This window comes from Propithecus coquereli, unplaced genomic scaffold (assembly GCF_000956105.1).
Source record: "Propithecus coquereli isolate 6110/MARCELLA unplaced genomic scaffold, Pcoq_1.0 Scaffold59, whole genome shotgun sequence".
Lineage (NCBI taxonomy): Eukaryota > Metazoa > Chordata > Mammalia > Primates > Indriidae > Propithecus > Propithecus coquereli.
The window spans coordinates 6,207,156-6,220,186 of NW_012151840.1; the positions used below are offsets into that span (position 1 = coordinate 6,207,156).

At 44.6% G+C, this 13,031-nt stretch overlaps 2 protein-coding genes across 4 annotated transcripts in view; one reads left to right on the forward strand and one right to left on the reverse strand.

Annotated features, from left to right (window-relative positions):
- The window catches only part of PIP5K1A (phosphatidylinositol-4-phosphate 5-kinase, type I, alpha), a 53,373-nt gene extending 50,087 nt beyond the window's left edge, over window positions 1-3,286 (reverse strand). For all 3 annotated transcript variants that reach the window (XM_012658768.1, XM_012658766.1, XM_012658767.1), the window contains exon 1: window positions 2,766-3,286. In XM_012658768.1, the coding sequence (XP_012514222.1) occupies window positions 2,766-2,844 (79 nt within the window). In that variant the 5' untranslated portion in view covers window positions 2,845-3,286. The remainder of the gene's footprint in view (window positions 1-2,765) is intronic.
- A 5,325-nt stretch (window positions 3,287-8,611) lies between these two features.
- VPS72 (vacuolar protein sorting 72 homolog (S. cerevisiae)) overlaps window positions 8,612-13,031 on the forward strand; it is an 11,583-nt gene continuing 7,163 nt past the window's right edge. Inside the window, exons 1-3 of the mRNA XM_012658816.1 lie at window positions 8,612-8,819; window positions 12,143-12,295; window positions 12,474-12,588. Of these exons, the coding sequence (XP_012514270.1) occupies window positions 8,703-8,819; window positions 12,143-12,295; window positions 12,474-12,588 (385 nt within the window). The 5' untranslated portion in view covers window positions 8,612-8,702. The remainder of the gene's footprint in view (window positions 8,820-12,142; window positions 12,296-12,473; window positions 12,589-13,031) is intronic.

Consider the following 13,031-nt stretch of genomic DNA (forward strand, 5'->3'; position numbering starts at 1 on the left):
GAGCCCAGGAGTTTGAGGTTGCTGTCAGCTAGGCTGACGCCATGGCACTCTAGCCAGGGCAACAGAGCCAGATTCTGTCTCAAAAAAAAAAAGAACAATAAATTGGTTTTAGGATGGTTGAAACACACATACACCTTGAATTTCTAGCCTTAGAAGGCTTTTAACAATTTAGGAAATCATAAAACCATCACTTATTCCTGCCAACTTTCTAATTCTCCTAGTATCATCCAGACAGAGAAGACTCTCTCCAATCCAAATAAAACCCTTTCTTAACAGCCTTTTTTGCATCAGAATCAAACATCTTATACTCTTCAAAAACATAGCCTTGAAAGGAAAAATTCTATTAAATTCACTAAGCCCAAACCTAAGTGAACATGAAGACACATACAAAAAAGTCAAACACTCTGGTATCTGCACACAATTCCATATGTTTTTAGGTACATTTATGAACAGAATTTGTCTTAATCCAACTATTTCAATATTTGCCAAAGAAGCAGAGAACTGAGGGTGTGAGAAACAAACGTTAAAAAAAAAAAAAAAAGGAATTCAAAGCCATTTATTTTTACACCTTGACTTCACATACAAACATATGGTCAAGGAACTGCAAAGTCCACTGAAGCCTAATATTTGACTTTCTGGTGAAAACAAAAACATTTATACAATCTGTATTAACTGCTAGCCCTAGATCTGACAAAAACAAAAAACACCTACAAAAATATCAAACAGTTAACATCCAAAAAAGGTATTAGGACCATATGAAATAGGAGTAGAGACAGAAGAGGAACATCTATCAATAAGTAACAAAGAAATATTTCCTTGTTACTCCTAAACCAGTATGTCCGGCAGGTAATTCTATGAGATAGTGGCTGAATCAGATTTGGAATACAAACACATCTCTTTTAAGATTACCATGGCTTCTAACAGAGCAAACACCTGACTTGAGAAGTCTGCTTAAGGACCACTCACAACCATTCTTCTTCCTGGGTTGGGGAGGGGGAGCAGGTTTCAAATTAAGGAGCTACTGTATTAAAAAACTTGTAACTTCTACTTTATCCTTTTTCACGCTTAGAAAGCACCATGAATTGCTCTGACCCTATAATGTTTTTGCAGAAAAGGCAAAATTAACCTCTCAAGAAACTAAAAATAGATGTACATAAACAAAACTGCAGCTTATGAAGAAGATATTAGTGACTAGGTATTTCCTGAGCTGGAATGTAAAACGTGGAATCCTCTATTTAGCCAATTCAAAATGGTAAGGATGCAATCCCAGGCCTAAGCAAATGTCAAAATCTCAAGTAAAGCATCCAACATCTGGCAGCTTCTCCTATTCACAGTGTAGAGGCAACAGTTACCGTGGGACACCAGAAATTTCTAATGGAAGCTCTAGAACAGTTTCTGACTCATCCGCTCCCCTCCCAACATACACACATTTTCCCTCCTACACACAATCTGTTTCTTTTCTTGTGGGCTTCCTCAGCCCTCCCTCAATCTTCATTAGTTTTTAACTACTTTGAGCTCTATTACCTGGTTCCCTTCTCCAAGTTCCAATCTCCTGATACACCCTAAGCATTCTTCCAGTCCATCTTTTACTATGCAATATTCCCCTACAGCACTTACAGCCAGCCCCCACCTAGCTTTCTTTTACTCAGGCCTAATTCCCAATATCACTTTCCTCAATCTCTACCACAATTCAAGACTCCATTCCATCTTCTTCTCATCTGTTTTCAGAGTCTTTTTTTCCCCCTAGAGACAGGGTCTTGCTCTGTCGCCCAGGCTGGAGTGCAGTGACGCTAGCGCAGCTCATTGTAACCTGGACCTCCTGGAATCAAGCAATCCCCCCATCTCAGCCTCAAAAGTAGCTGGGACTACAGGGGCGCCACCATGTCTGGCTAAGTTTGTTGTTTTTTGTAAAGACGGGGTCTCCCTATGTTGCTCAGCTGGTCTGGAACTCCTGGCCTCAACTGATCCTCGCGCCTCGGCCTCCCCAAAGCGCTGGGATTACAGGCGAGAGCCCCCACGCCTGGCCTGTTTTTAGAGTCTTTTGAGCCTCATTTCCCACATTCTTCAGGATCTCTTCAAAACTTCCCATTCCTTGTCAGAGTTGGGTAGTCCAGAGATGGGAGTCACCAAAGGAGTTAGTTTGAGAAAGTATGTATGTGTGTCAGTGCACGCGCGTCTGGGGAGTGGGGTGCGAGGTGAGAAGGAATGACGCATTAGGGGGAGTCTCTAAGGAAAACGACGGCCTTTAACAACTCCCACTCCCCAATAAAATTCACGACTCCCTAACTCCCCAGGACCGAAAGCATCCCGTAACTCTTCAATACCTTTTAAGTCCCATGGCTTCTCATCAACATTTTAATCCAATTAACCCCCAATCGACTTGGATTCTACCTGCCTCTCACACCAAGTAGTTCCTCTCTACTTATCAGGCCTCCATTTACTTTAGTTTCTCTACTGCCTTCCGTTTCTCTTCTGTTTCCTTCCTACCCCACCTTCAATCTCCATCCCTCCTCCTCAAAGTCCACAACCACGTCTCCTCAAAGATAGCCAACGTTTTCGACATCTCCTCTTTTCTCAGTTAAACTCATCCTTTCCTCAGACTCCCCCTGCCCGTTCAGAAATCGCTGCCATTTGAAAGCCCGCCCCCTGTCCTCCTTACCGGCACCCCCTAGGACATTCCCAGCTACAAGCGCCCTTACAGGTCTCGCTCTTCCTCCCATCACACATTTCTCACCAGCCCCTTGCCCACGCTCCGCCCGGCTTACCTGAAGTCGAGGCACAGGAAGGGACCCCGGGCTCAGATGAAGACCCGACCGCCGACGGCGCAGGGGAGGCCGACGCCATCTTGGCAGCCCCCTCCCCCTCAGCGGCCTGGCTCCCTTTCAATCCGGCTCTTCCTCTTCTCGGAATCGAACCTTCCCCACGTCTTTTCACAGAACCGGCGTTCTGCGGACCACCTCCCCGCCCCCTCAGGGGCCTCCCTCAGACACGTCGAGCCGGCTCCTATAGACCAGCTCAGGGCCGCACCATTCGGCTGGCATGGGGGAAAACGCCCGTCTCGCCCCCCCTCCGAAACTTTAACCGCTCTCTGCAGTAGCTTCTTTCCCCTTTCACAAAGGAGTAAGCTCAAGCCGGCTTCTAGGACCCTGCATCCGGACGAAACCACACCTAAAGGAAAAACGAGGCATAAGAAGTACCGGAGGAGCAACCACCCCCTCCCCCTCCAATCTAGCCACAGCCTGTTTATCGCCCAACCCCTCCGCTCCACTCCGGGTGGCCAAGGAAATTCGGACACTGCGCATGCGCCCGACCGTCTTCTCAGGGTTTCCACCCCTTCAATGGAGGCGGGGGGGGAGAAGCAAAGCCAATCCGGAGGCCGCTGATGGTCACGTGAGGCGGGGGCCTTGAAGCCCTAACGAATCCACCGGTTGAAGATGTGCGCGCTCCAGTCCTGACAGCCTCTACGGTGGCTCGATAGGTTAGCTTCGATTCGGCTCTTTGGAAGGATTGTTGAGAGCTCTGAACTTGGCGTAAGAGGTGGCCGCGCCGGTCTTCTCAAATTCACAGCCCAGGGAAGAACTTCGGACAAAAGGACTGGAGTCAAGTCAGAGATGTTAAGCTGTCGAATATCACCAAACATCATATCCCACCAAGATCTCCTACCAGCCCTTTTCCGATTTTACTGCCATGTTTACTGTTCGGTTTAACGTGCGTGCATGTGTTGCCTTCCTCCTAAAGACATTCGAAATAGATCTATGTTTTGTTTGCCTTAAGCACAATGCTGGGCACAATGACGAAGTTCAGTAAATATTTTATAAATGCATAAATGAAGACCTACCAAAAAGGACCACGGGCTGGGACGCGGTGGCTCACGCCTGTAATCCTATCAGTTTGGGAGGCCCAGGCCTGAGGATTGCTTGAGGCCAGGAGTTCAAGACCAGCCTAAGCAAGAGTGAGATCCTGTCTCTATAAAAAAAAAAAAAGAAAAGAAAAATTAGCCGGGCGTAGTGGCGCTTGCCTGTAGTCCCAGCTAATCCCAGCTATTCGGGAGGCTGAGGTAGGAGGATCACTTGAGCCCAGGAGTTTGAGGTTACAGTGAGCTATGATGTCGCTGCTGCACTCCTGCACTCTGGCCAGGGCACCAGAATGAGATTCTGTCTTTAAAAAAAGCACCACAGAAGGCCATGAGGCCATATCACAACCTTCCCACCATCCAAGCCCTTCTACTGTCAATTATCTGTGCTCCAAGGGGCATGGAGATATGGAGATGCACAGAGAAATTTCTACCATTCTAGTCGTCATACTAATTCTCTTGGGTTTTAATCAAGTACCTTGTAGGTTGTGAATCCTAGTGGAGATCTGAAGACCTGTCTCTGAACAGACTGTAAGCTTCTGGAGAGTAAGGACTATATTAGTTCACTCTTGTTATCTCCAGCTCCTCCCATGACTTTGTGCATAGTAGGGGCTCAATTTGTGGAATGAATAAATAAAGAGGAATGGAAAAAATCCTAGGTTTTGCAACCTCCAAGATGTCATGGTTATCTTCTTTCCAAATATCTGCTCGGTCCTCAGAACGTAGGACCCAAACGTCCATAGACTGTCCCCACATAATTGCCTCAGCCTTCTACCCCTCCCTCATCAAGATCGGAAATAATTGTTTCCCTGCTGCCACCTGCTGGATTATTCATCCTTCTTTGGGCACTGAAGGTAGACAAACTTCAAATGATTAGACTGCCATTTGTAATTCCTCAGCAGTGGAATTGTGTAGTGTTGAAGTATTTTATGATTGCCTGTACCTATACCCCACCCAACTAAAGAGGATAGGAATTAGTGTGGGGCACACTGCTCAGCACCAGATTTGGCTCATAGGTGTTCAAAAAATAAATATTTGTTGAATAAATAAATTATCCTTGTTTCTAGAAAAGGCATTGGGTTGCTACCATTTCCTGAGTTACTTCAGAAAATCAGCTTGTGTTGCTGGGTGCTGTGTTTTGTGCCTGTAATCCAAGCGATTAGGCTGAGGTGAGAGGATTGCTTGAGCCCAGGAGTTGCGGGCTGTAGTGCCCAGTAGGTGTCTGCACTAAGTTTGGCATCAATATAGTGATCTCCTCTGAGGGATGCTGGTGGTGGTGATGGACCAACAGGCTGCTGAGGGAAGGGTGAACTGGCCCAGGTCGGAAACAAAGCAGGTCAAAACTCTTCCTGCTGATCAGTAATGGGATCACACCTGTGAATAAGCACTGCACTCTAGACTGGGCACCATAGCAAAAATCTGTCTATACAGGCCGGGCGCGGTGGTTCACGCCTGTAATCTTAGCACTCTGGGAGGCCGAGGCAGGCGGATTGTTTGAGCTCAGGAGTTCGAAACCAGCCTGAGCAAAAGCGAGACCCCGTCTCTACTAAAAATAGAAAGAAATTAATTGGACAACTAAAAATATATAGAAAAAAAATTAGCTGGGCATGGTGGTGCATTCCTGTAGTCCCAGCTACTCAGGAGGCTGAGGCAGAAGGATTGCTTGAGCCCAGGAGTTTGAGGTTGCTGTGAGCTAGGCTGACACCATGGCACTCTAGCCCGGGCAACGCAGTGAGACTCTGTCTCAAAAAAATTAAAAAAAAAAATCTGTCTATACAAAATTTTTTTTTAAATTATCTGGATGTGGTGGCACATGGCTATAGTCCTAGCTACTGGGAGGCTGAGGTGGGAGGATTTCTTGAGCTCCAGAGGTCAAGGCTACAGTGAGTTATGATTGTGCCACTGCACTCCAGTCCGGGCAACAGAGCAAGACTCTGTCTCTAAATAATAAAAATAATAAAACAAAATAAATTGATTTAATTTAAAAAATTTTAAAAATAAGTCAGCTGGGTCAGAGGTAAAGGTGTTTCTGATTCAAAAATTAGAAATAGACAAATAAATCCCTGAGTGACCAAGACAGTCAAACAGGGGAATCTTCTCTGTGGAAGCTGATCTATGAATTTGATTTCAGCCCTCCTAAAAGAAGAAATCCCTGTTATGTAGCTTCTTCGGGGTGTTTGTTCCTCCTTTGTGTATCAGAAAATGACTACTATTACACCTACTGCCTTGTATTATGTCAGTCTTTTTACCTGTTTGTCTCCCTCTTAAGACTGAACTCCTCAGGGCAAAGATTACAGCTTATCCACTTTTCTATCCCAAGCATCTAGAATAGTGCCTAGCACAGAGGAGATGCCCAATACGTGGCTCTTGAATATGTGAATGGAAGAAGGCAAAATTCAAAAAGTGGAGCTTGGGGTATTTAAGAAGCTGGTGTCTCCTATCTTTTCCCCCTAAACCTTGTCTCTGTCTTCACTCCCGCTCAATCCCTTGGGTGCCCTCTGAGTCATGAAGCCACTCTTCCCCAGTAACATTCCAAGCATAGCAGAACTGGGGTGACGTGGCAGGATGTGGAAGCAGGGGTTGGCTTGGTTCCCCAAAGGAAATGGAAAAGGGAGTTCACCAATACATACTTTCGGGAAGGGAGGCAATCTGGTGACCTCAAAACAGGGCCATGCATACAGACTTGAGTGCATTTGAGCATGCACAAATACCTTTATTAAAGCATCCTTCATGTTTTAGAACAGTACCTAAGGTCATAATGAAGGGGCTGAGGACTAGCAAGAGCAATGCAGAGGCAAGAATAAGAGGATGGGTACCTTACTCATTCAATTAGTCATTCATTCAATCAGTTAACATTATTTAGCCCCAGCTATGTCTCAGGCACTAAGAGAGTTCCTGGTATACACAGAATGAAGATAAAGCCCCTGCCCTCAAAAAGATCACAGACTAATGAGGGGAATAGACACATAAATCATTAGAATAAAATGTAATAGGTGCCATCATAGAGTTTGTATAACGGCTATGGTTTGATAACTATATTTTCAGAATAAAAAATGGGAACAGGATCTTGACAGTACAGCAGACTATTTGGTATTGGAACTATTCCAGAGAATCTAGAAGGCATGATCTCTATGATTATGAGAACTGTGCCTGGAAAGAGAGGAATAGATGTTCGGAAAGACTTCACTGTCCTGGAAAATTAGAATTTTGCCAAATAGACAAGAAAGGAAAGGAATTCTAAGGAGAAGGAAAAGCATGGAGGCATGACAGAGAATTGGGTGTTGGGAGAGTGATGCTGGAACAGAATGATGGGGCCGGCAGGAGGTGAGGCTAGAAAGACAGAGAGAGGCTAAATTATGAAAGATCTTGAATGTCATGTTACTAGTAATCACCTATTAAACGTTTACTATGTGCTTAATAAACACTGTGCTGGCCGGGCGCGGTGGCTCACGCCTGTAATCCCAGCACTCTGGGAGGCCGAGGCGGGAGGATTGCTTGAGTTCAGGAGTTTGAGGTTGCTGTGAGCTAGGCTGACGCCACGGCACTCACTCTAGCCCGGGCAACGAAAGCAAGACTCTGTCTCGAAAAAATAAATAAATAAATAAACACTGTGCCAAGCAGTTTACTAGGATTATATCTCTTAATCTTCTCAACAATCTTAAATAAAAGATAGGTATTATTATTAGTGCCACTGTACGGATGATAAAACTGAGATTCAGAGAAGTAAAGGAACTTGTCCAAGGTAACATAGCTAAAAGACCTTGAGGTTCACGCTCAAATTCAGGTCTGGCTGGCTTTAAGGCTGTGTTCTTTTTTTTTTCAACTTGTTATCTATCTATCTATCTATTTATTTATTTATTTATAGACAAGGTCTCGCTCTGTTGCCTGAGCTAGAGTGCAGTGGCATCAGCATAGCTCACTGCAACCTCAAACTCCTGGGCTCAAGCGATCCTCCAGCCTCAGCCTCCCGAGTAGCTGGCATACACCACCACACCTGGCTAATTTTTTTTTTCTTTGAGACAGGGTCTCAATCTGGCGTCCAGGCTGGTCTGGAACTCCTGGCCTCAAGTGATCCTCCCTGCCTCGTACTCCCAAAGTACTGGGATTACAGGCATGAGCTGCGTGTTCCTGGCTTATTTCACTTAACATAATGTCCTGCAGTTCCATTCATGTTGCAGCAAATGACAGAATTTCATTCTTTTTTATGGCTGAATAGTATCCCATTGTATATATATAACACATTTTTAAATCCATTCATCTGTTAGTGGACACCTAGGTTGATTCCATATCTTGGCTATTGTGAACAGCACTGCAATAAACAGGGGGGTACATACATCTCTTCCATGTTATGATTTCCTTTCCTTTGGATAAATGTCCAAGGCTGTGTTCTTAACCACAGTACTATGCTTTCTGCCTCGAGGATTTGGGACTTTATCCTGTAGATAATGGCAAAAAAATTTTGAGGAGAGGAGTGACAAAGTCTGGGTTTTTAGAAAGGTTCCTACTGGCAGCAGAGTAGAAAACGGACTGGAGAAGAGGGAAAATGACCTCTTCTAAAAGAAAATTTGCTGACTCACAAATTCTGGACTTAGGGCTGCGGGGTCCTCCTGTGACCGAATGGCCTATTCAGCAAGCCAGATGGCCAGGTACCAGGGCAGGAGGCGGGACTGAAGAGTGAAGAAGGCACAAAGGGTGGAACTAGGAGCCCCTCGACACTCTACTGCTTCTGCCTGTGGACGCTCGACTTCCGCCGCTGGCGGCCACCCGCAGGTAGTGGTGTCGAGCGCCGAGCTCCGAGAACAGAGCTGGGTGAGGAGCTGCTGGTGGCGGCGCAGTCTTGGTAGGCGGTATGAGTTTGGCTGGGGGCCGGGCCCCCCGGAAGACCGCTGGGAATCGTCTTTCTGGGCTCCTGGAGGCAGAGGAGGAAGATGAGTTCTACCAGACGACTTATGGGGGTTTCACAGAGGCAAGAGCTGGGCCCAGGAAAAGGGAGGGAAGGAAACGAAGAGGAGTCCTGAAGGGAGAAACCCCGGACAAAGAAGAAGGGGGCGGGGAATGGAGAGGCGCTCTGGAAGCTGATACTGGAGATGGGGTGGGCGAGTCGGGGAGATACAGTGGATTTCCAGGAGGGGGAGCCCTGGATGGGGTTGGAGGGGTTAGGGAAGAAGCTCTCAGAAGGTACCCCAGAGTATGGCAGAAACCTACTGTGTACTTCTCTAGTTGCGTCTCTCTCCGCACTTCTGACGTCTAACATTACGCAGTGCACATGGTAGTCACTCGGTGTACGTATACTCTTTGGCTCACTGGCAGGTTATTCAGCTAAGGTATAGAAAGGAACTGCTCCAGAAGTAGAGGAGCTTAGCCCACTCCTTTTTTTCAGCTTTCAAATTTCAATGTAAATGTTTTCTTAGATAACCCTTCCTTGACTATCCTAAAAAAGTCTCCGTTTATTTCTTTCATAGAACATATTTCAATTTGTAATTAAGATTTGTTTTGATTACTTGTTTATATTTTCCTATTGCAATGTAAAGTCTATAAAGTTAGAGATGATCTGTTTTGTTCAACATTATACGTTCAGCGTCTGGACTGGGCTGGCACTTGCTAAATTTTTGTTGATTGAATTTATCTATTTATTAAATATGTGTTGAGCACCCAGAGCATGCCATCGGTGATAGGTTGTGATTGGTTCTGGGGAAACAGAGAATATTAAAAACACTGCTCTGTCCTTACATGTTCCATACCCCAGTGGGGGAACTGGTTGGGTTAACAGTCAGTTAAAATACTGTGTGATAAGGACTAAAACCAGAGGTAAACATAGGGTGATACATAACACATGTGAATCAGAGTTGTTGGTCGGGAGAAGCATCCCCAGGGGGATGATGCTTAAGCTGAGGGCAGTATGACAAATAGCTCTTGGCTAGATGAAAAGCAGGGGGAGGAAAAAGGATAGGCCATGCAGGGGGTGGGGCAGAGTGTAAAGGCATTGAGATCCTCGTCTGGCACCTGCAAGTCTACTGTTATTCTCCAGAGCATGGAGAATAAAGATTGGTAAGGCTGGAGGGAGTAGGCATAGGCCAGATCTTGTAGGGCCTCATGAGCCAGCCATGTTAAGGAATTTTGCTTTTCATCCAGAAGAAAGAAGAGTCACCAAAGTTCCATGATCAAATTTGTACTTTAGAAAAAATATTCTGTAATGAGAATGGTTTGAAGGGGGCAGTGACGATAGAGAAACATGGACAGGAGGGTTCAAGAGAAATTAAAGAAATAGAAGCCACAGGACTTGATGACTGACTGGGAGTCATTACTTACACAGCCCTAACCAACTAGTTTAAAATAGAACTTTCTCATCCCTCCTCCAAGGCCATTTTCCTATTCTTGTCATTTTACGAGTCGTTATTTAATATGTACCCTTCATGCTTCCAAAAAGGATTTAAGGAGGCTTACAATATAAACAAAAAGTAGAAACAGTAAAAATAGAGACAGATCAGAAGTAATTGTACCAGGAACCTAAGCTAAAATGGTAATAGCAATTGATATTAAATTTAGCTGTGAGCTTCCTGGCAGCCAAACTCTGTATTTCTTTTTTTAGTAAGAAAAAAACATACACATTCTTCAAGAGCGACAACTTATTCAGCATTAAATCCTAGGGAAAATTTATCATTACATCATTATATAAGATGTATATAAAGTAATGGGTTTCATAGATGATATAAAAACATTCTCTTATCTAGTCATGCCTATTAATGACTCTCAATAAAAGCCAAAGCAATGGTAGTAAATCCATAATTTAGCAAAAGCCTTTTGATTGGGCACTAAGCTAATGTGTGGTTGATCTGCTACCCTCTGGTGATATGGCTTAGTACCAGATTAGAGCCAAGAGGATTAATGTGTTCCCAGGCTGTCTTTCACAAACATCAGCTGGGAGGAAATGATGGTCATCAGTGCAAGATTGAACTCTGGCTGGCCTAGAGTGTCAACCATCTGTGTTATTTGCTTGCTTTGACAGCGTGTGTACAAAGATTAGCCTGTTAATTTGCATCGTTGGTTGAAGAGAGAGCCACATGTTTGAGGTGCCACCCAGCCCAGTTGACTCCCTCTCCCCCAAGTGCTTTTTCTGGTTTTCTTTCCAGTGTGACTACCATTCTAGCCCTAACCTGTATCACCTCACAAGTCTAGGCTGTACTTCAGGTTCTTTAGCCTATCCACTTCCAGAGCTTTCTGAAATACCGCTTGTACATACTGTTACCCCTCCTCCAAATCTTCGGTGGCTCTCCATTATACATAGTACCAGTACTCAACTGTTTTTCTGTCCCAACACACCTGAGGAATGACACATTTTTCTCTCAGTAACTTTAGTTTGCCTCAACAATGATTAGTAACTCTGGGACAAGTAAGGAGATGGAGAAGATAGAGAGTCACCGGCCTGCAGGTTAAAATCATAAGTTTATTAGCCTTGCATTTAAGTTTCTCCATAAACCAATGCAACCTTCTTTTCAGATCTTAAGATTCTACAAGGCATCTATGTTGGAAGGAGGCTATGCTGGAGCCAAAGGCAGTCAGCTAAAAAGGAGGCATCTTGCCAGAGATAAACTTACTTTACTTAGGTCTAAATCCTTATTCCATAAATATACTGTACACTTTACTGTTTCTGCACCTTTGTTCTTGCTACTCTATCTGCCTGTGATTCCCCCTTCCCTCTTGGCTGTCTAAATACTACCAGTGTTTTAAACTATGGCTCAAGTCCTCTTTATCCTTTAGAGTCTAAAGCAGGATTCAGCAAACTACAACCTGTGGGCCAAAGCTGGTCCACTGTTTTAATCTGGCCCTTAACAGAAAAAGTTTCCTGACCCCTAACCTAAAGAATGAAAGTCAAGGGTTTAGATCTTCTCATACCACCAGCCCATAGCAAGTATGCCTCTTCCCCTGATCTCCTGTAACATTTTATTGCCATTTGTTACTTTATATATTGTGTTTAAACTTTTTAAGATTGTTTCCTGTCCCCTTCACTAGACTGTGAGCCCTCTAAAGAACAAACCGTATCCTTTTTGTTCCCCAGTACTTAACACAGTATGTCGCAGGTAAAGGGCAATCAGTTAGTGTTGGAAGTGGGTGGTAGTGGTGGTGCTAGAACCAAAGGCCATCAGCTGGAAAGGCGTCTTGCCTGAGGAATATGAAGGGCTGGATTGGGAAGTAGAGTATGGCAGCCCTTATCAGGAAAATGAAGATTCTATCCCTCCTGAGGGGACATGAATGATTCCAATGCCAGCCTTCATCTCCCTGTGTCCTCAGGAATCAGGAGACGACGAGTATCAAGGGGACCAGTCAGACACAGAAGATGAAGTGGACTCTGACTTCGACATCGATGAAGGGGACGAACCATCCAGTGATGGAGAAGCAGAAGAGCCAAGAAGGAAGCGCCGAGTAGTCACCAAAGCCTATAAGGTGCATAGGGAATCCTGGTTTTCTTGGATTTCCTTAATTTCTATTCTTCCTTTCATCAGGTGTCAGTACTCCCCATACCAGTCCCATTTCCTACAATGCTAGTTTTCTCTTATAAAGATGCTCATCTTCTTTCTCCTTATCTTCTATTCCGTGGTGTCTAATTCCAATCTGTCCCTAGGAGCCTCTCAAGAGCTTGAGACCTCGAAAGGTCAGCACCCCAGCTGGTAGCTCTCAGAAGGCCCGAGAAGAGAAGGCACTGCTACCTCTAGAACTACAGGATGATGGCTCTGATAGTGAGTAGGGATGTTGGGGTCAATTGACAAAACTGTAATATGATGATAAGTTAAAGTATTGTATATCAGTGTTAAATGTACTGCTATTGATAACTGTACTATGGTTATGTAAGGAAGATCCTTATTCTTAGGAAATACACCTTGAAGTATTTAGGGGTAAAGGCCATGAAATATGCAACTTTACTCTCAGATCATTCAGCAAAAAAAACCACACAGAATGCAAATGGGGCAAAATGTTAATAGTAGGTGATATGGATAAAAGATACATTGATATTCTTTGTACTGTTCTTGGAACTTTTCTGTAAGTTTGAAACTATTTCCAAATAAATAGATAAATAAGTAAAGTAGCCGGGCGCGGTGGCTCACACCTGTAATCCTAGCACTCTGGGAGGCTGAGGCGGGCGGATTGTTTGAGCTCAGGAGTTCAAAACCAGCCTGAGCAA